The following is a 20606-nucleotide window of genomic DNA, read 5'->3' as shown; positions in this document are numbered from 1 at the left end:
TATGATGTTGAATCACGTACGGTTGCAGAATGTGATCAAGGTACATTGCTATGGGTTGATATAGAGAATCTTTCGCGGAAATGATGGGGCGTCCAGGGGGGTGTATCGGGTCTTTATGGATCTTGGGGACGGTGTATAGAATCGGACTCACCGGAAATGGTTGTTGAAGAGCTGACAAGAGAGTGTCATCTAGATGGCCCTCTGATCTTGCCTGTTTTTGATACACTGCAGTGTCGGCCAGTTGACGTTCAATTTCAGACATATAGTCCCCCAGGTCCTGGACCACGATAGCACCCCCCTTGTCCGCTGGACGGATCACAATGTCTCTGTATCCTGAGAGGTTCCTTAACGCGGTATGTTCTTGTTTACTTAGATTATAATGTTGAATCGGTTGAGCTTTAGCAAATTTTTGGCCGGAATCGTCCATCAATCTGGTGAAGGTTTGGATGGAGGTGTTCTGTGAACAGGGATCAAACTTGGACCGACTTCTTTTTCTCATGAAATGCTGAGTTGGAGAGATGGTGGATTCCTCAATCGAATGCTGAAAGTGCTCCTGGAGGCGAAGCGTCCGGGAGAAACGATAGAGGTCAATATTCCACTGTAGATCATTATGTGGGTTAGTAGGGACAAAGGAGAGTCCCTTATTAAGGACCTTCTCCTCTGTCTCAGTGAGGATGTGGGAGGAGAGATTATAGATCTTTTTTTTGGGGGGGAGGGTGCTTCTCATTTGCCGCGTGTTTTGACCCCCGCGGCGGGTGGCTTTGACTTGACGGCTTGGTCTTTTAGTTTCTTGCTGGATCCCTCTGTACGGAGGGAAGTCGCTTCTAAAGGGTCGTCAGAGTCTCTAATTTGAAAATCACTGTCGCTATTGGAAGTTAGGGTCTCCTTTCCCCTATTTTCCTGACGCTGACGCCAACCCTGCCGCGATCCACCCTTCTGCGGTCGCAACGAGGAACGATCTCCACCCATCAACCAGTGGTAAACCCGGTTGGTTTCGTAATCTTGAACTACTGTTTCATATTTTCTTAATTTAAATTTAGTCAACTCCTTTTGATAAGACTCCATGGTGATTTTAATCTTGGAGTACCAGTCTGTGCCCGTGTCAGCAGATAGTGTGGAAGCGTTAGGTGTCTCAAACTTCTGGATTTTATCTCTGACTATATTCAATTCTTTATCAGATTCCTTAATCACCAACAACATGAGATCGAGACCGCATTTGTTCACAATCCCGATCCATTGCTGGCAAAATTCAGGACTGAAGCGGCCAATAGTTGGTGCATTGCGGCAGCGGAAGCCTCTGGGTATCATCTTCTCTTTGAAATATTTTGTGAGGGTGACTCCATGCATTAGGTAATCTATTTCGCGTCTTTTCAACTTTATCAGTTGTTGGTAGATTTCCTCGGCTGAAAGGTCGGAGTCCACAATGGGCCATGGTTCCTTAGATAGGATCTCCTCGGCCTCCTCATCTGTAAAGCTATGTAATAAACCCTTTTCCCTTTTCCTTCAGCCGCTGTGGGGGGCCGGGGAGGCAATGCAGTCGTCGGCGTCTGGTTGCCTGGCAACGCACAATGTGCTTCCGGGATCCTGCCGGCGCTGGTGGTCTGACGTCATCGGCAAGCGACCACAGTGGACGGACACCACGAGGCCGGTTGCCGGAACCCGGCCTCCTCCAGCGGCGGGAGACGCTTTAGTATTTAGGTAAGTTATTTTGTATTGCTATGCTTATTTCTTTGCTCAGCCTGACAGCACACTAAACACAAATTTATTCATTGGAGTGCCGCAGTTTCTTTTCTACATTTTATATATATATATACATGCAGTGAATCTATATGTATGAATATAGTGTTCACGCTAGGAATCAGGCAGGGCAGGGTGCTGGACTGCCCCCTGAAAAGGGTGTGTGGTCATTTAACATCATTGAAGTGGGCGGCCGGCGGCGTCACTGTTGGGGGCTGAGCATCTTTATGTGCAACTTTTTCAGTTTAATGTGACTAAGTTGCATCGCTATGCGAATATGACGCACAATCAGCTTGTGCCGATTAAAATGATAGGCAGCATGCCTATATTGTGTGTGTGACTGCGGCTGTATCTGCATATAAAATGTTACGTTACAGTTTTTTTCTGGAGATCACTGTCATGTAGCATTTCGTATGCAGATACAGCCACAGTCGCACACAGAATATAGGCATACCGAATAGCATTTTAATCAGCAGAAGCTGCATGTGCATCCTATTTTCAAAGCGATGTGAATAAGACGCGTGTTGGGCAAAAAAAGACACCCACTGTTAGCAGAGCTACCCGGGAGCTGCATGCTGGCTCACGCCAGTTACCTCCTGCTGCATGGCGTATTGAGGCAAGATGTATGAGGACACATCTGTATATATTTATATACACATACAAGAGAGAGAGATGTCTATTTCTTTTAAACCGATAGCAGCACCATTGCTGTTATCATGCTGCAAAATAACATATCAGTTATTTTTTTTTGCTCTTCCTCTTTTGTGTTCTGGTAGTATGTTGGGGTTTGTTGCTATATATGTGTCTGTAGAGATATATGCTCCTTGGGGTAACAGCATATGATAGGAGATTTGTAAAACAGTCATAGTAATAACATAAACTGTCGTGTTTAAGTCTCTTTTTCAATTTGTATTTTGATCCAATTTCTAGTTAAATAATGATTTTAAAATGAATGACTTAGTAATAACATGTTATTTTTCCCCTTGACTATAAGGCTTCACTCACCACAATAAAATAGGTGTTTTTTTTGTTTGTTTTTTTGGTGTTGTTTTTTTTGTTCTTTCTGTTGTTGGTAATCACCTTCTTAGAAAATGTCCTTTGTAGACATGCTATTATGTGAATTGGGAGAGAATAGGGACCAACACCTCTGTATTATTTCTTTTTAATTAAAACTATTAGATTGTGATGCAGCCGCTGGGTAAGCGGGATGTAGTTATGTGACCGGCACCTAACCCGGGTAAGCTGTGGATAATAACTGTCATATTAGGTTACACTGTATATATTACTGTGCTAACCTATTAAAATGTGCTGATTGCATTGCTGTCAACTGTGAGAGTTTGCCCACAACTGGGCTTGACCTTTCTTGGCGCACAAAAAAAAAAAAGATATTTGAGAAACATAAAGTACTTTAGCTTACCTAGATTTTTTAGTTCAGTTTTCCCAATCTTGAAACTTTTCTGGAGCAGACTCCAGGTTGAGGCACACTAATAATTTGTGGCTGGATTGGCTTTGACACAACATATGGGCTCTACACACTGGCTGAGGTGCCCGACGGACGACCCGGCGGCAGGGGGGGTGACGGGGGGTATGAAGTCTCTTCACTCCCTGACGTCTCCCGGCCCCATAGCTCTGCATGCTAATATGGACGATATTGTCCATATTGGCTTGCAGGTATAAACGAGTCGGCACCAACGATGAACGACCGCGGGGCCGCGCATCGTTCATCGTTGGTGCCTACACACTGATAGATATAAACAATTTCTCGTTTATTACTGAACGAGATTGTTCATGGCGGCCGCACACATCGGCCAGTGTGTAGGGCCTAATACTCTTTTCAGAACTGGAACCTTTACCAAATTGGCTTTCATTATCACTTCTTGTATTTCTGGAATGGAAATTGTGTTGGTTTTCTATTACATTTCCAAGACAGGGACCCCAGAAAATCAACTGTATCTTCGTTCTGGGTTCTGTAAAAGGTCTGATCTGATGGCTAGTCCTATTACTGTTGACTAATGGTAGTAATGGAATTAATTTAGACTGATTGGTGCAAGGGTCCAGTGAGTGACTTGCACCGTGGCTTGCTTTTGAAGCAACAAGGACGCTTTTGTCACCTGCTTTGTAATGATTTGTTTAAAAAATAAATACATTTCACTGTCAATTATAATTAATGTAGCGGCAGATCCCCAAAAGCTGTAATGTGTGGTTAGGTGATCACAATGAAATTCACTGAAATCTGAAAACCATGAAATTTAAGATGATGGGGGGTATTTATCAAAGCATGGCGAGAGATAAAATTCTGAGAGATAAAGTATCAACTAATCAGATCCTAGTTGTCATTTTTCAAATACAACCTGTAAAATGTAAGGCAGAAGCTGATTGGCTAGTACTTTATCTCTCACAATTGTATCTCTCTCCAAATATTGATAAATACCCCCTTATGTCTTTATATGTTTTATATTTAAAACATATTTATTTTGTTTCCTACAATATCAAAGCCTTGAAAAATAATTTGCAGAATGAAATGTGCACACTTGGGAATACAGAGACTGACCATGTATTGCTGCATATTCATACCTTGCTCATGCTTCTGTACAGTAGCAGAGTATGTGTGCTGACTAAGTTAAAACCCTAACAAGCTTTTTGACCTTTGGGTCGCCAGTTCTTCTCACATGCCCCTTCTTCTCCTCCTACTGCCACTGTTCTCAGCATCCCATGCTACTCAGTTACAATTGAATACACAAAAGAATTTGATCTTTCATCAGACTGGCCGCATTCCCCTCCTTTGGCCTAATAATGTGTTGTAACTGGATATATTACTTCTACACAGCAATGCAGTGCAAAAGAGAGACACCGAGCTGATTATTAACCCATTAACCCTTTTGGTCTGAATGCACTGGTTAATTTAAATCCCGATGGAGAATCATTATAATGCCAACGGAAATAAAATAGATAATACATTATTAGGGTTTCTTTATGACCACGCTACAATGAAACTTGAAGAATATAGATAGAACACCCTTTTATAGGCTATTCCCTTAATGATTCTGATAAGCACGTGGACCTGTCTTAGTTAATGTTTATAATTGTCTGAGTAATGGTTTACATTACTTAGTCACACGATAATGATGGAACCAGACATACAAGTGGTGATATGCCATTGATAATTATGTGTTGATGACCCCTAAAGTTCCATTTTTTACATCTGATAGTAGCATGTTTTTCCTATGAAATTCTCGGCTGGGGAAAAACAGGTTAACTAGACATAGACGTTATCTCTTTGGTGCCATGAACGATGGGCACCCGTTTCCCATAGCTCCTTCCAGTGTAATATAACATTAAGAATTTCTTCTTAATAACGGACATTGGATACGAAAATCAGAAACATTGACCAAAAGGGACAGACTCAATTACCAGTGACGGGAGGCCGGGGGCTCCTTCAGATCCATCCAAATGGACCAATTGTGTTCCCAGTTGACCTCTTGACATCGAAAGAAAAAATGGCTGATTAATTCTCTTCCCCCTTAAAACTCCCTCCTGCCTCACCACCTCGATAAACTTGTTTAGATTTCCCAGCCTGCAAAGAATGTTAAGTGAGGCGTGTTTCAAAGAAGGGGGAGAAAGAGAAGGGAAATATGATCGGAAAACAATGATGTCCTGGTCCCCCTGCAGACACAAAGCAGAAAGCTGTCATTCAATCTGTAGCGACAGTGTGCAGAATCCAATATAAGATAAATGATTTCTCCCTACACTTCACCTCTCTGCCATAGTGGTTCTCCCACTCACCTGCAGCCAGCCTGACGCCAGGCTAAATGAGCAATCCTGCAATCAAAAGTATCTTCTTTTTTCCTTTAGTCTCAAATTCAACTTTCCACTCATTTCTAGTTCATTGCCTGCAGTCCCTAAGATACATTTCTACAGAGCTGCCTAATTAAACTGTCTATGTCTGCCCTTGCTTGAAAATCAGTAACTGGACCAGCAGACATTCCTGGGTTTGAAATGCTGCGTTCACTCCTAACTCCTATCAAAGGAAGCAACAATGCTAAACATTTATCTGTGTCCTCCAGAATACTGCTCAATTCATTCATAAATAGAAACGGGTCACACTTATATGATTAGTGGCAAAGAAAATGTCTTTCTTGTCATCTGGTCAATCCAGCCAGCAGAGGGTGCTTTCTTATGCTACTACATAAATAACAGGGTATTTCAAGTATTAAAACTGTAATATAAGGTGTTTTAATTTCTCCACATTTGTCAGGTTTATCTTGGTTGACTTATTTTTTTGTTGGATCCCAGGAATCCAATTGGTTTCAAGCCATTTCTGAATGATAGATATCTCAGCCAATGAAAGCTTTAGCTGCAACAGGTATAGTTGATTCTACATTAGTATATCACCCGCACCTTTCTCGCTTTTCAGTTTATGCAATCTATTTAAGATGTGAAGTAACAAAAAAAAGAGTAACACTCTTTATAGCAGTAACTGAACATAGAAGTTTTGTTTCCCTTTTAAATAGCGAATTACGTTTTTATGCATGTAGACTTTTTCTCCTATCCCTTCATGCAAATCTTTATCTCCTTTATAAAATCTCTCTGAAAGGAAAACAACTCTGGCTGTCAAACATGGGTGTGATAAGACCGACTCCGGCATCCCAATTGTCAGAATTCTGCAGCCTAAACCTAACCCTCCCTTTTCCTAACCCTAACCCTCCAGAGCAGTGTTTTTCAACCACTGTGCCGTCGCACACTAGTGTGCCCTGAGCAGTCTCCAGGTGTGCCGCCATAGAAGCACAGACAGGCCAGTCAGTGTTTTGCCGCAACTGAGGCCCTGAAACGATCAATACTGGTGGGTTTAGTGGTTGCAGAGCCAGTTCTAATTTTGGGCCCGGGTAGCGTTGGGCTCTTCTGGCTTTCTCAGATGTGGCTCAGGCGTTACGTACGGAGAAGCTGCGACATAACATCATAGGACACGCAACAGCACCATACATCACCATTATATTTGAGTGTGCCTTGGCAATATTTAAATCTTCTTCAGTGTGCCGCGAGTTGTAAAAGGTTGAAAATCTCTGCTCCAGAGAATGCTCACAATGATACAATTCACCCCTTCCCTCATATTCATAATTATGCAATTCACCCCTTTCCCCACAGTGGCTACCTGCATTCATGTGATATTTTTGGACCATGGGAACGTTTTTGATACAATTAAAATTATTAATGGTCTACCAGAAAGAAGTATATACACATGATGGAAGCATAGTATAATTATAAAGTTTATGTTGCTTTTTTTTTTTGTGCTTCTACAATGTATTGACATTACCTAATGTATGCATACTTGCTTAGTCTCTATATTCTCTACAGCAGGGTATAGATCACAGTACTCCAGCTGCTGTGGAACTACACATCCCAGCATGCCCTGCCACAGTTTTGCTATTAGGACATTAAACTTGTATCAGGGCATGCTGGGATATGTAGTTTCGCAGCAGCTGGAGGGCCACACGTTGCCTATCATTGCTCTGGAGAACTAGATGACGGGTTTTTCTTTTAACTTTCTACACTATTGTGTCAAAGGGAATTATGAAAAAGTGATAATTTTCTGCATCTTGTCCTGTGAGATAAAACATTTTAAAATAGATTCATTCTCAAATATTTAAAATACGAGTGGACAATAATACCACTTTCAGACATACGATCCAGGAATTTCCCTGCTCAGACCAGGGTTTTTCACCTCTGAAAACTCTTTGGTTTTTGGTAGAGACCCCCTTTCACACTACACCTGAGACCTGGGAAATTCCCGGGTCGTCCCCTTTCAGACATAAGCCTGGTATTCTACCAGCCAGGGCTGTCATGCTGCTGTCATACACACACATACATGCCACACTCAAGCAATCACATACCCCTTCTAAAACCAGCTGCTTCTCCCAGCAGCACAGAGCGCAGCCCCCTCCTGGCAGCACGGAGCGCATCCCCCTCCCGGCAGCCTCGCCCCCTAAGCAGCCCCGAGGAGCCTATCAGAGGCTTCTAAGTGCGAACCAGGAGTAAAATCCTGGGTCGCACCATTCACACTTAACCCAGGTGGTTTACCTGGGTCGAAACCCTGGTCAGTAGCAGAGGCGCCGATCCGGGAATGTGTTCTCGGGTTGATACTTTTCAGACATACAGAAATCCCGGGTTAATGCTTTTTCACGTGCAAAAACCCGGAATTTTAGAGTATGTCTGAAAGGGGTATGAGAGTTACGTAGATGGTGAAACAACCTTACATTGATTTAGGACTATTATGGTTTTGCCCAGTTGTGTGCTTTTTTGCTGAATCAGGCCCTGAGAGCTGTTACACAGCATCATTGCATTGGATTGTCGTTGGAGTAATTTATCTCATTGGGAGGGACCATTGCAGTCTGTCTCTCTAGTGCAATTCACATTATTTCGGAATTTGACTAAAAGCATCCTGTTGCTAAATTTTGGTGTTTTTGCTTTATTTAATGATAATTTACATGTTTTAAGCACAGAATGTATGCCTAATGGAACATTTGTGAGTTTGAGCATGCATTTACACACTAATTAGTTTATGATGAAAGCTGCTTTTTAAGGAAATCTGAAGATTAAGAGAATTCCAGTTCAAAAATCTGATAATTTAATGTGGTACGTTCTACATTAATATATATTGCTCCGAGAACACTCCGTGTAGTGGGATGGTGTTTCATGTATCAAACTTAATGTGAATAAAATCTGTGACACGTAGCATGAGTTTTTCAGCTAACTGAATGGCTCCTGAACTTTCGCCCTGCCCTAATTACCTGCCCTGTTGTTATTACATCTAATAAATTGCAGAATACCACAACTGGTTTCCAACCACTCATGTTGATTTATTGGCACTGGGAGGATACTGATTTCATTTAACAAAGTATCATTATTATTATTTTGCAAACCGCTGTCAGGAAAAAAAATAAGTACATTAGAGGATGGCTATTATGCCACAGATATGTCATTTTAATAGTCCGGTATCATTAGTGATCTTACTAATTCAGTTCCTTACAGGTTTTAGTTTTCTTAGCAACAATTCTGCCCAGGTTGTAATATGTATGGAAACAGTGTTTTTAAAGTTTCTCTCCACCAGTTTGATAAGTAGAGTAATAAACCATCCAAATCCAGCTGTATTACAACCACCGCAAACCTTAAATACAAATACACCTAATGTATTGACACCCCCCCCCCTTCAAAATATACTAGTATCATAATGGTTTGCCAAAAAACTTAACCCTAGTATGTAGATGTGTGTGTACATGTGATCGGGAATATAGATTGTAAGCTCCACTGGGGCAGTAATGATGTGAATGACCAAATGTTCTCTGTAAAGCGATGCAGAATATGCAAGCGTTATAGAAGTAACTTAATAAATAACTAACCATACCTTCCCTATGCCATAATATCCAGACGCACGGTATTCGGTGGTATAATACACTTCTCTATATGTGATAATATACTGTAGACGGGGACGGTTCTAGCCCTTGTAGCGCCCAGGGGCGTGGCTTCATAGAGGGGCGTGGTCAGTTATGCCCCCTGTAGAGTTGTGCCCCCAGTAATTGCCCCCAGTACAGTTGTGCCCCCTAGTTGCGCCGCTTACAAAAACATAAAGAAATTTAAAAAAAAATGTTTTTTAATTAATACTCACCATTCCCGCTCCTGATTCCCGACCGCTGCTGCTCTCTGTCTCGGTCTCCGGCCGCCGGCGCCGCTCCTCTGATCTATGGGAGAGACGTCATGACGTCTCTCCCATAGCACCAAAATAGACACTAGATGTCAATCATGACCCCTAGTGTCTATGTGCCGTTCCACAATGCTGTGCAGTGCACGATGATGTCATCGCGCACCGCACAGCAGTGACAGCCAGCACCGGGGGGCACCACCATTAGCGGATCTTGCAACGGCCGCGGCGCCCTCCGGAAGGCGGCGCCCCGGGCAAAAATCCTGTGTGCAGGTAGCAAGATCCACTACTGACTGTAGATGGAAGCAGCTTCCATGTCTGATTAGTAAGAGACACAGCTTCCATATGTTACAATATACAGAGACGCACCTTCCACATGTCCTAATTTACAAAGGCATCATCCAGATGTCATAATATACAGACACACCTTTTATGTGACCTAATGTACAGACACTCCTTCCATATGTTCAGGGGCGTTTTAAGAGAGGAAGGGACCCGCATGCAGCCTCCGTCGCAGGCCCCCCTCATCTCCGGCAGCAAGTAGACTCTTGCGTACTGCCAGAGTCTACTGCGCATGTGCAGGTCTCCGGGAACATGGCGCCCGCACCTTGTTCCTGGGGACATCTCCAGTTACTATTATTAGTACTGGAGATGGGTCTGGGGTGCAGTTCCCCCTGATTGGAGTGGTTGGGCTGCTGTGGGGTAGCACACTATAATATTTATTTCTCTGACGTCCTAGTGGATGCTGGGGACTCCGTCAGGACCATGGGGAATAGCGGCTCCGCAGGAGACAGGGCACAAAAGTAAAAGCTTTAGGATCAGGTGGTGTGCACTGGCTCCTCCCCCTATGACCCTCCTCCAAGCCTCAGTTAGATTTTTGTGCCCGGCCGAGAAGGGTGCAATCTAGGTGGCTCTCCTAAAGAGCTGCTTAGAGTAAAAGTTTTGTTAGGTTTTTTATTTTCAGTGAGTCCTGCTGGCAACAGGCTCACTGCATCGAGGGACTTAGGGGAGAGAAGTGAACTCACCTGCGTGCAGGATGGATTGGCTTCTTAGGCTACTGGACACCATTAGCTCTAGAGGGAGTCGGAACACAGGTCTCACCCTGGGGTTCGTCCCGGAGCCGCGCCGCCGACCCCCTTGCAGATGCCGAAAAGTGAAGAGGTCCAGAAACCGGCGGCATGAAGACTTTTCAGTCTTCATAAGGTAGCGCACAGCACTGCAGCTGTGCGCCATTGTTGTCAGCACACTTCATAGCAACGGTCACTGAGGGTGCAGGGCGCTGGGGGGGGCGCCCTGGGCAGCAATGATAGTACCTTATTCTGGCTAAAAATACATCACATATAGCCCCTGGGGGCTATATGGATGTATTTAACCCCTGCCAGGTCTCAGAAAAACGGGAGAAGAAGCCCGCCGAAAAGGGGGCGGGGCCTATTCTCCTCAGCACACAGCGCCATTTTCCCTCACAGAAATGCTGGTGGGAAGGCTCCCAGGCTCTCCCCTGCACTGCACTACAGAAACAGGGTTAAAACAGAGAGGGGGGGCACTTATTTGGCGATATGACTATATATATATATTAAAATGCTATAAGGGAAAAACACTTATATAAAGGTTGTCCCTGTATAATTATAGCGTTTTTGGTGTGTGCTGGCAAACTCTCCCTCTGTCTCCCCAAAGGGCTAGTGGGGTCCTGTCCTCTATCAGAGCATTCCCTGTGTGTGTGCTGTGTGTCGGTACGTGTGTGTCGACATGTATGAGGACGATGTTGGTGAGGAGGCGGAGCAATTGCCTGTAATGGTGATGTCACTCTCTAGGGAGTCGACACCGGAATGGATGGCTTATTTAAGGAATTACGTGATAATGTCAACACGCTGCAAGGTCGGTTGACGACATGAGACGGCCGGCAAACCAATTAGTACCTGTCCAGGCGTCTCAAACACCGTCAGGGGCGTTAAAACGTCCTTTTACCTCAGTCGGTCGACACAGACACGGACACTGACTCCAGTGTCGACGGTGAAGAAAAGAAAAAAAAAAAACGTATTTTCCTTTAGGGCCACACGTTACTTGTTAAGGGCAATGAAGGAGGTGTTACATATTTCTGATACTACAAGTACCACAAAAAAGGGTATTATGTGGAGTGTGAAAAAACTACCTGTAGTTTTTCCTGAATCAGATAAATTAAATGAAGTGTGTGATGATGCGTGGGTTTCCCCCGATAGAAAATTATTGGCGGTATACCCTTTCCCGCCAGAAGTTAGGGCGCGTTGGGAAACACCCCTTAGGGTGGATAAGGCGCTCACACGCTTATCAAAACAAGTGGCGGTACCGTCTCCAGATAGGGCCGCCCTCAAGGAGCCAGCTGATAGGAGGCTGGAAAATATCCTAAAAAGTATATACACACATACTGGTGTTATACAGCGACCAGCGAACGCCTCAGCCTGGATGTGCAGCGCTGGGGTTGCTTGGTCGGATTCCCTGACTGAAAATATTGATACCCTTGACAGGGACAGTATTTTATTGACTATAGAGCATTTAAAGGATGCATTTCTATATATGCGAGATGCACAGAGGGATATTTGCACTCTGGCATCAAGAGTAAGTGCGATGTCCATATCTGCCAGAAGTTGTTTATGGACACGACAGTGGTCAGGTGATGCAGATTCCAAACGGCACATGGAAGTATTGCCGTATAAAGGAGAAAAAGACAACGTCTTTTCAGCCTCAGTCCTTTCGTCCCCATAAGGGCAAGCGGGCAAAAGGCCAGTCATATCTGCCATGGGATAGAGGAAAGGGAAGAAGACTGCAGCAGGCAGCCCATTCCCAGAAACAGAAGCCCTCCACCGCTTCTGCCAAGTCCTCAGCATGACGCTGGGGCCGTACAAGCGGACTCAGGTGCGGTGGGGGGGGGTCGTCTCAAGAGTTTCAGCACGCAGTGGGCTCACTCGCAAGTGGACCCCTGGATCCTACAAGTAGTATCCCAGGGGTACAGATTGGAAATTCGAGACGTCTCCCCCTCGCAGGTTCCTGAAGTCTGCTTTACCAACGTCTCCCTCCGACAGGGAGGCAGTAGTGGAAACAATTCACAAGCTGTATTCCCAGCAGGTGATAATCAAAGTACCCCTCCTACAACAAGGAAAGGGGTATTATTCCACACTATATTGTGGTACTGAAGCCAGACGGCTCGGTGAGACCTATTCTAAATCTGAAATAGTTGAACACTTACATACAAAGGTTCAAATCAAGATGGAGTCACTCAGAGCAGTGATAGCGAACCAGGAAGAAGGGGACTATATGGTGTCCCGGGACATCAGGGATGCTTACCTCCATGTCCCAATTTGCCCTTCTCACCAAGGGTACCTCAGGTTCGTGGTACAGAACTGTCACTATCAGTTTCAGACGCTGCCGGTTGGATTGTCCACGGCACCCCGGGTCCTTACCAAGGTAATGGCCGAAATGATGATTCTTCTTCAAAGAAAATGGACAATCTCCTGATAGGGGCAAGGTCCAGAGAACAGTTGGAGGTCGGAGTAGCACTATCTCAAGTAGTTCTACGACAGCACGGGTGGATTCTAAATATTCCAAAACCGCAGCTGTTTCCGACGACACGTCTGCTGTTCCTAGGGATGATTCTGGACACAGTCCAGAAAAAGGTGTTTCTCCCGGAGAAGAAAGCCAGGGAGTTATCCGAGCTAGTCAGGAACCTCCTAAAACCAGGAAAAGTGTCAGTGCATCATTGCACAAGGGTCCTGGGAAAAATGGTGGCTTCTTACGAAGCGATTCCATTCGGTAGATTTCACGCAAGAACTTTTCAGTGGGATCTGCTGGAAAAATGGTCCGGATCGCATCTTCAGATGCATCAGCGGATAACCCTGTCTCCAAGGACAAGGGTGTTTCTTCTGCGGTGGCTGCAGAGTGCTCATCTACTAAAGGGCCGCAGATTCGGCATTCAGGACTGGGTCCTGGTGACCACGGATGCCAGCCTGAGAGGCTGGGGAGCAGTCACACAGGAAAAAAATTTCCAGGGAGTGTGATCAAGTCTGGAGACTTCTCTCCACATAAATATACTGGAGCTAAGGGCAATTTACAATGTTCTAAGCTTAGCAAGACCTCTGCTTCAAGGTCAGCCAGTATTGATCCAGTGGGACAACATCACGGCAGTCGCCCACGTAAACAGACAGGGCGGCACAAGAAGCAGGAGGGCAATGGCAGAAACTGCAAGGATTCTTCGCTGGGCGAAAAATCATGTGATAACACTGTCAGCAGTGTTCATTCCGGGAGTGGACAACTGGGAAGCAGACTTCCTCAGCAGGCACGACCTCCACCCGGGAGAGTGGGGACTTCATCGGGAAGTATTCCACATGATTGTGAACCGTTGGGAAAGACCAAAGGTGGACATGATGGCGTCCCGCCTGAACAAAAAACTGGATAGGTATTGCGCCAGGTCAAGAGACCCTCAAGCAATATCTGTGGACGTTCTGGTAACACCGTGGGTGTACCAGCTGGTGTATGTGTTCCCTCCTCTGCTTCTCATAACCAAGGTACTGAGAATTATAAGACGTAGAGGAGTAAGAACTATACTCGTGGCTCCGGATTGGCCAAGAAGGACGTGGCACCCGGAACTTCAAGAAATGCTCACAGAGGACTCATGGCCTCTGCCGCTAAGAAGGGACTTGCTTCAGCAAGTACCAGGTCTGTTCCAAGACTTACCGCGGCTGCGTTTGACGGCATGGCGGTGGAACGCCAGATCCTAAGGGAAAAAGGCATTCCGGAAGAGGTCATTCCTACCCTGGTCAAAGCCAGGAAGGAGGTGACCGCAAAACATTATCACCACATGTGGCGAAAATATGTTGCGTGGTGTGAGGCCAGGAAGGCCCCACGAAGAAATTTCAACTCGGTCGATTCCTGCATTTCCTGCAAACAGGAGTGTCTATGGGCCTCAAATTGGGGTCCATTAAGGTTCAAATTTCGGCCCTGTCAATTTTCTTCCAGAAAGAATTGGCTTCAGTTCCTGAAGTCCAGAGATTTGTCAAGGGAGTATTGCATATACAACCCCCTTTTTGTGCCTCCAGTGGCACTGTGGGATCTCAACGTAGTTCTGGGATTCCTCTAATCACATTTTAAACCGCTCAAATCTGTGGATTTGAAATATCTCACATGAAAAGTGACCATGCTGTTGGCCCTGGCCTCGGCCAGGCGAGTGTCAGAATTGGCGGCTTTGTCTCACAAAAGCCATATCTGATTGTCCATTCGGACAGGGCAGAGCTGCGGACTCGTCCCCAGTTTCTTCCTAAGGTGGTGTCAGCGTTTCACCTGAACTAGCTTATTGTGGTACCTGCGGCTACTAGGGACTTGGAGGACTCCAAGTTGCTAGATGTTGTCAGGCCCCTGAAAATATAGGTTTCCAGGACGGCTGGAGTCAGGAAAACTGACTCGCTGTTATCCTGTATGCACCCAACAAACTGGGTGCTCTTGCTTCTAAGCAGACGATTGCTCGTTGGATTTGTAGCACATTTCAACTTGCACTTTCTGTGGCAGGCCTGCCACAGCCTAAATCTGTCAAGGCCTATTCCACAAGGAAGGTGGGCTCATCCTGGGCGGCTGCCCGAGGGGTCTCGGCATTACAACTCTGCCGAGCAGCTACGTGGTCGGGGGAGAACACGTTTGTAAAATTCTACAAATTTGATACCCTGGCTAAAGAGGACCTGGAGTTCTCTCATTCGGTGCTGCAGAGTCATCCGCACTCTCCCGCCCGTTTGGGAGCTTTGGTATAATCCCCATGGTCCTGACGGAGTCCCCAGCATCCACTAGGACGTCAGAGAAAATAAAATTTTACTTACCGATAAATCTATTTCTCGTAGTCCGTAGTGGATGCTGGGCGCCCATCCCAAGTGCGGATTGTCTGCAATACTTGTACATAGTTATTGTTACAAAAATCGGGTTATTATTGTTGTGAGCCATCTTTTCAGAGGCTCCGCTGTTATCATGCTGTTAACTGGGTTCAGATCACAGGTTGTACAGTGTGATTGGTGTGGCTGGTATGAGTCTTACCCGGGATTCAAAATCCTTCCTTATTGTGTACGCTCGTCCGGGCACAGTATCCTAACTGAGGCTTGGAGGAGGGTCATAGGGGGAGGAGCCAGTGCACACCACCTGATCCTAAAGCTTTTACTTTTGTGCCCTGTCTCCTGCGGAGCCGCTATTCCCCATGGTCCTGACGGAGTCCCCAGCATCCACTACGGACTACGAGAAATAGATTTATCGGTAAGTAAAATCTTATTTTAGCACCCCCCTTAACACTGTTATTAATCCTTTAGGTCTTTTAATTACACCGTCACTAGTGTATCACTTTTTGTATACAGATTTTGCGTTCCCTTTAATTAACACATACTAACACTTTACCTTCTCACGTGTGCTGCCCTGGGGTGGCTGGCCTGTGCCGGTTTGTGGGGTTCTGCACCCCAGGCCCAGATATAGTATTAGGTTTAGGACCACCAGCATCAGAGGAGCCTTGTCGAGGCCTGGTGGCTTTGCCATATTTCTGCAGATATATGTAACGAAGACCTCTGGATTTCTATTATATGTAGGTATTCAAGTCATGTTACCCATATAGTTTGGTGTGCTGGGGGGCACCAGGGGTTAATCCCCATCCTGTCTCTTGCTTAGAATTACCCCTCCCTTTCAAGCACCTGAAGTATATTGTCAAATTGATATGAGCAACTTGCATTCTGTTTTGACATCTCCAGTGCGCAAGCGCAATTCACTTGGAAATGGCCACGGCGGCCATTTTCCGAGTTATTTATGCCCACACTAGAGGGACGTCATTGCGGGACTCCGGAATGGTATATTATATGGGTGCGGTGTGGGCCCCCTGGACCCAGTGGCCCGTGTGCACCCATTATAGAACGCCAATGCATGTGTTGAAATATACTGACACTCATTTTCCATATATCATAATGCAATGACATATTCTCCCCTGGAGAAAAATATACTTGCTTTGTGTACTTTCCAGGTTGATCACCTTTCAACGTTTTAAGCTCATCATCATTATGGAAAGATCATTTATAGATGTTTTGCTACTTGCCTGCTATACTGGGGATCTCCCGCCCAAGGATCTCCCAGAGGGGAGTCCCACAAAGTCGGCATCTATGATGTATTGTGTATTTATTGACTAATGAAATATACCATAAGCGCTAGTGATTATATCAATATATGTACAGCTGTAAGAGGAAACACAATTTTTATTTGCAGCAATATATAAAAATAGTAAGAAGAACACCGTTCTTTAATGTATCTATACTATGGGCCTTATTCAGGTTTGTTAGCAAACCAAAAAAGTTAGCAAAACCATGTGCATCACAGGTGAGGCAGATGTAACACGTGCAGAAAGATTTAGATTTGGGTGGTGTGTGTTCAAACTGAAATATAAATTGCAGTGTAAAAATTAAGCAGCCAGTACTTACCATGTACTGTACAGAAACAATATAACACACCCATCTCTCTGCACATGTTACGGCTGCTCCACCTGCAGTGCTACATGGTTTTGCCCAATTGCTTACTCTTTTGGTTTGCTAACATGCCTGAATAAGGCCCTACGTCTGGGTAAAATAACAGAAATGGGACAGATTCTGTAAAAACGAATCCAGCAACTAAACAAAACTAATTGGCAATTATTGCACTGACTAGTTACCAGCCCAGCAAATTGATGGAGAAACATAACAGTAATCAGTGTCAGCGCCTTTGCGCGGCCGAAGGAACAACACTTGAATTGCTCTGTCGGGTGCCATCTAGTTGCCGCCAGCACACAAAACAAGTAAATTCTCCCCGTGAAGGTGAGGAGCAGTGTTAGCCTTTTATTTTATAGGATATGCTGTATGCACCATGGTAATTATTATCACATCTTATCACTTCTGGCTGCTTACCTGAACGGACATGCCTGGGGCTCTCTTCTGGGATCCAGCCTTCCGTCCACCCCTAGGAGAGCGAACCCTGCGCCGCTCGCTGCACCCAGCTGTGCTGATTGGGGCCACCGCTCCCTGCACCCAGCAGAGCTGGTCGGGGCCCGCCTCCACCCACTGCTGTGATGGTGTGGGCCACACACTGACTGTCGTGGCCTGGCTCTTGCCTGTCCGCTACAGCCGGCAGGACTGCTCCATTTCTGTAGCACGCTGCCTCATCATTCAGCTCCGGCATTGCGCGGCTTCTCCCCGCGGCCTCCGGGTTTTCCTTTCCTGACAGCGGCCCTGTGCATCAGCTCCACGTTGTGCCCCTTCGGCGGCGCCATCTTTATGTGCTCTGGCGCATCTTGGGACTCCTGGGACCAGGATGTAACCCCCCCCGCCACTTCGTCTGCTGCCCAGCCTGCTGCTGCAGCTGGTGGCCTGGCTGTGCTCCGGGTTCCATCACTCCAACTGTTACCCAGCCTGCTGCTGCCAATTGAAGCCCGAACTCCAGAGCCTAAATTGGCCTGCCTGGGTCCCTGCTCGGCCTGCTGACACCTGCTCGGGAGGTGAGGAAGGAGCGCTGAGACATTCCCACGGTCTCCATCTTGCACCCCCACATGCATCAGCTGCTGGTCTCCCTGTGTCGGGAGGAAGGGAATCAGCATGGTATCTTGTATTATTATTGTCTCTATTTTACAATTAGCGTAATAAATCACATTGTTAGGACAACAGACTATGGGGCTAATTCATGTTGGATCGCAAATCGCTTCCAGGACGGAGCGTTGCGGGGGCGGTGCAGCGTGAACAGGGGGTGTCCGGCGTGAGATGGGCGTGGTGGGGCGTGATCGCGGCGGCTGCGTGACATCACATGCAGCCGCCACGATTAGGGAACATGGCGGTGGGCCTCCTGCTGGCACAACTAAGCTGCGCTGACAGGAGGCATCACTAATTTCTACATTGATGCTACGTTGAGGCATCACTAACTTTCTACACCCTGCGATGGGCGGCTCCCAGCATGCTAGCAAAAGGGTTGCAAATTCTGCTAATTAGCAGAATTTGCGATCCTTACTGAATTAGGCCCAATGTCAGTAATGTAGTTTGTTAGTAGCATAACATCTTTCTACATCTTAAATGTTTTGTTTGAAGTAATTATTGGCTCCTAAATTGCTGCTGAAGTGTATAAAATAGTACCTAGATCAGGTTTGTCCAGTGGTGCAAGTAGAAAAAAATGTCGTATGGGTACTGTGTGCGCGTGCTCCAAAAATGGGTGTGGCCAAATGCCACATGCGGCGTGGCCAATGAAAATGCAGGCGTGATACACATATGGGGAGCCAGATACACATATGACCCCAATAGTGCCAGATACACGTTGCCCCAGAGTGCCAGATATACATTGGCTCAGAGTGCCAGATACACAAATGCCCCCACTGGGTCAGATACACAAATGCCCTCACAGTGCCAGATACACATTGGCCCACAGTGCCAGATACACAAATGCCCCAGTGTCAGATACACATTGCCCCAGTGTCAGATATACATTGGCCCACAGTGCCAGATACACAAATGCCCCCACAGTGCCAGCTACACAAATGCCCCCACAGTGCCAGATACACAAATGCCCCCACAGTGACAGATATACATTGCCACACAGTGCCAGATATACATTGCCCCCACAGTGCCAGACACACAAATGCCCCCCACAGTGCCAGACACACACATGCCCCCCACAGTGCCAGTTATACATTGCCCCACAGTGCCAGATATACATTGCCCCACAGTGCCCCCCTCCCTGCTCACCGCTGCCTCAGTCTGTTGCTGCCATATGAGGGGAGTAGAGCGCAGCGCCTCTCCTCCCCCTCAATGCTCGTGAAGTCCAGTCTCCTCTCCGGCGGTGGGTATCTCAAATGAGGCGCCGGTTTGTTAGCCAATCAGAGCTCGCGGACCGGAACCCAATCAGGAGCCGCGACTGCCGGTCCGCGAGCTCTGATTGGCTAGCAAACCGGTGCCTTATTGATATTCACCCCGCCGCCGCTGCAGCCCGGACATCACAGAGAATTGAGGGGCAGGAGAAGCGCTGCACTCTCCTCACCTCACACAGCAGGTATGGTGGACGGCCCGACGGTACGGCGTACCGGCTGAGAATTTCTTACCGCCATACTTGCAGCACTGAGTTTGTCTACATTTCCTAGCATGATCGTAAATCCTAGTTTGCAATATCTATTGACCAAATTTATAAAGAGTTGGTCTGTATTTCTTGTGCCCATATGATGGTGATTGGGCTCAATGAAGATGGAAGGCATATTTCAATTAAGGCTATAAAAGGGGGTGTTGAGTTTGGCTCACAAGCCAGCCCTGTATAGATGTTCCCCTCTGTATTTGTGAGGTGAGTACATGTAATTACAATGTAATGGTGTGCTGAGCATATAAGGTTTAAGGATTTGCAGAATAGTGGGGTCCCTTGACGATGGACTGCACGGTTAAATGTTTTGATCAAAATATTACAAAATCCCCTCTTTTTTTTTGCTACATACATCCAGATCTGCAGTATATTCTTGTTGGCACCGAGAGCAAATGTCTTTCTGTTTTGTATACATATATGGCATTAATATTGCCACACAGCTGTACCATGTAGCATATGGGTAAAAACCGAGCGTTGGCATATTTATTTTCCATTAAGATGTTGTCATACTGTACAAGCTGTATTTACCTAGGCAATAGTGTACACTCAGGAGCGGTTCTAGGCACGGGCAAGCAGGGCGGGCGCCCGGGGCACTGCGGCCAGCGGCCGCAGTCACCACGCAGGCGTTCGCCACCCACCCACATCCCACTCCCCGGCTGCAGCAGGCGCCGTGGGCTGTGTGGGCGCCCGCTGTAGCCGGCGTCACTATCAGACGCTAGAGGTCATAATTGACCTCTAGTGTCTGTGCGGCGCTGCTATGGGAGAGACGTCATAGAAGGAGTGGGGCTGGTAAGTATTGTATGTGGTGTTCTTTTTTTTGTGTTTGTAAGCAGCGCTACTGGGGGCACAGATACATGGGGCACAGCTATAGGAGGCACAACTACTGGGGCACAGCTACAGGAGGCACAGCTACTGGGGCAAATCTACTTAGGGCACAGCTACAGGGGGCACAGCTACTGGGGCAAATCTACTGGGGGCACAGCTACTGTGGGCAAATCTACAGGGGGCACAGCTACAGGAGGCACAGTTACAGGGGGCATAACTACTGGGGACACAACTA

At 46.4% G+C, this 20606-nt stretch overlaps 1 protein-coding gene across 4 annotated transcripts in view; it reads left to right on the top strand.

Moving 5' to 3' along the window:
• The window catches only part of FTO (FTO alpha-ketoglutarate dependent dioxygenase), a 646271-nt gene that overhangs the window by 361069 nt on the left and 264596 nt on the right, over positions 1-20606 (top strand). The window contains exon 9 of one of the 4 annotated variants that reach the window (XM_063945291.1): positions 6031-6104. The exons of the other annotated variants lie outside the window; for them this stretch is intronic. Within the exon in view, the coding sequence (XP_063801361.1) occupies positions 6031-6082 (52 nt within the window). The 3' untranslated portion in view covers positions 6083-6104. Of the gene's footprint in view, positions 1-6030; positions 6105-20606 lie in introns of those variants that run through there. 4 annotated transcript variants of the gene reach the window in all.

This window comes from Pseudophryne corroboree, chromosome 11 (genome assembly GCF_028390025.1).
Source record: "Pseudophryne corroboree isolate aPseCor3 chromosome 11, aPseCor3.hap2, whole genome shotgun sequence".
Taxonomy (NCBI): Eukaryota; Metazoa; Chordata; class Amphibia; order Anura; family Myobatrachidae; genus Pseudophryne; species Pseudophryne corroboree.
Note: the sequence above shows the minus strand (reverse complement) of the source record. Positions and strands in the feature narration are given on the sequence as shown.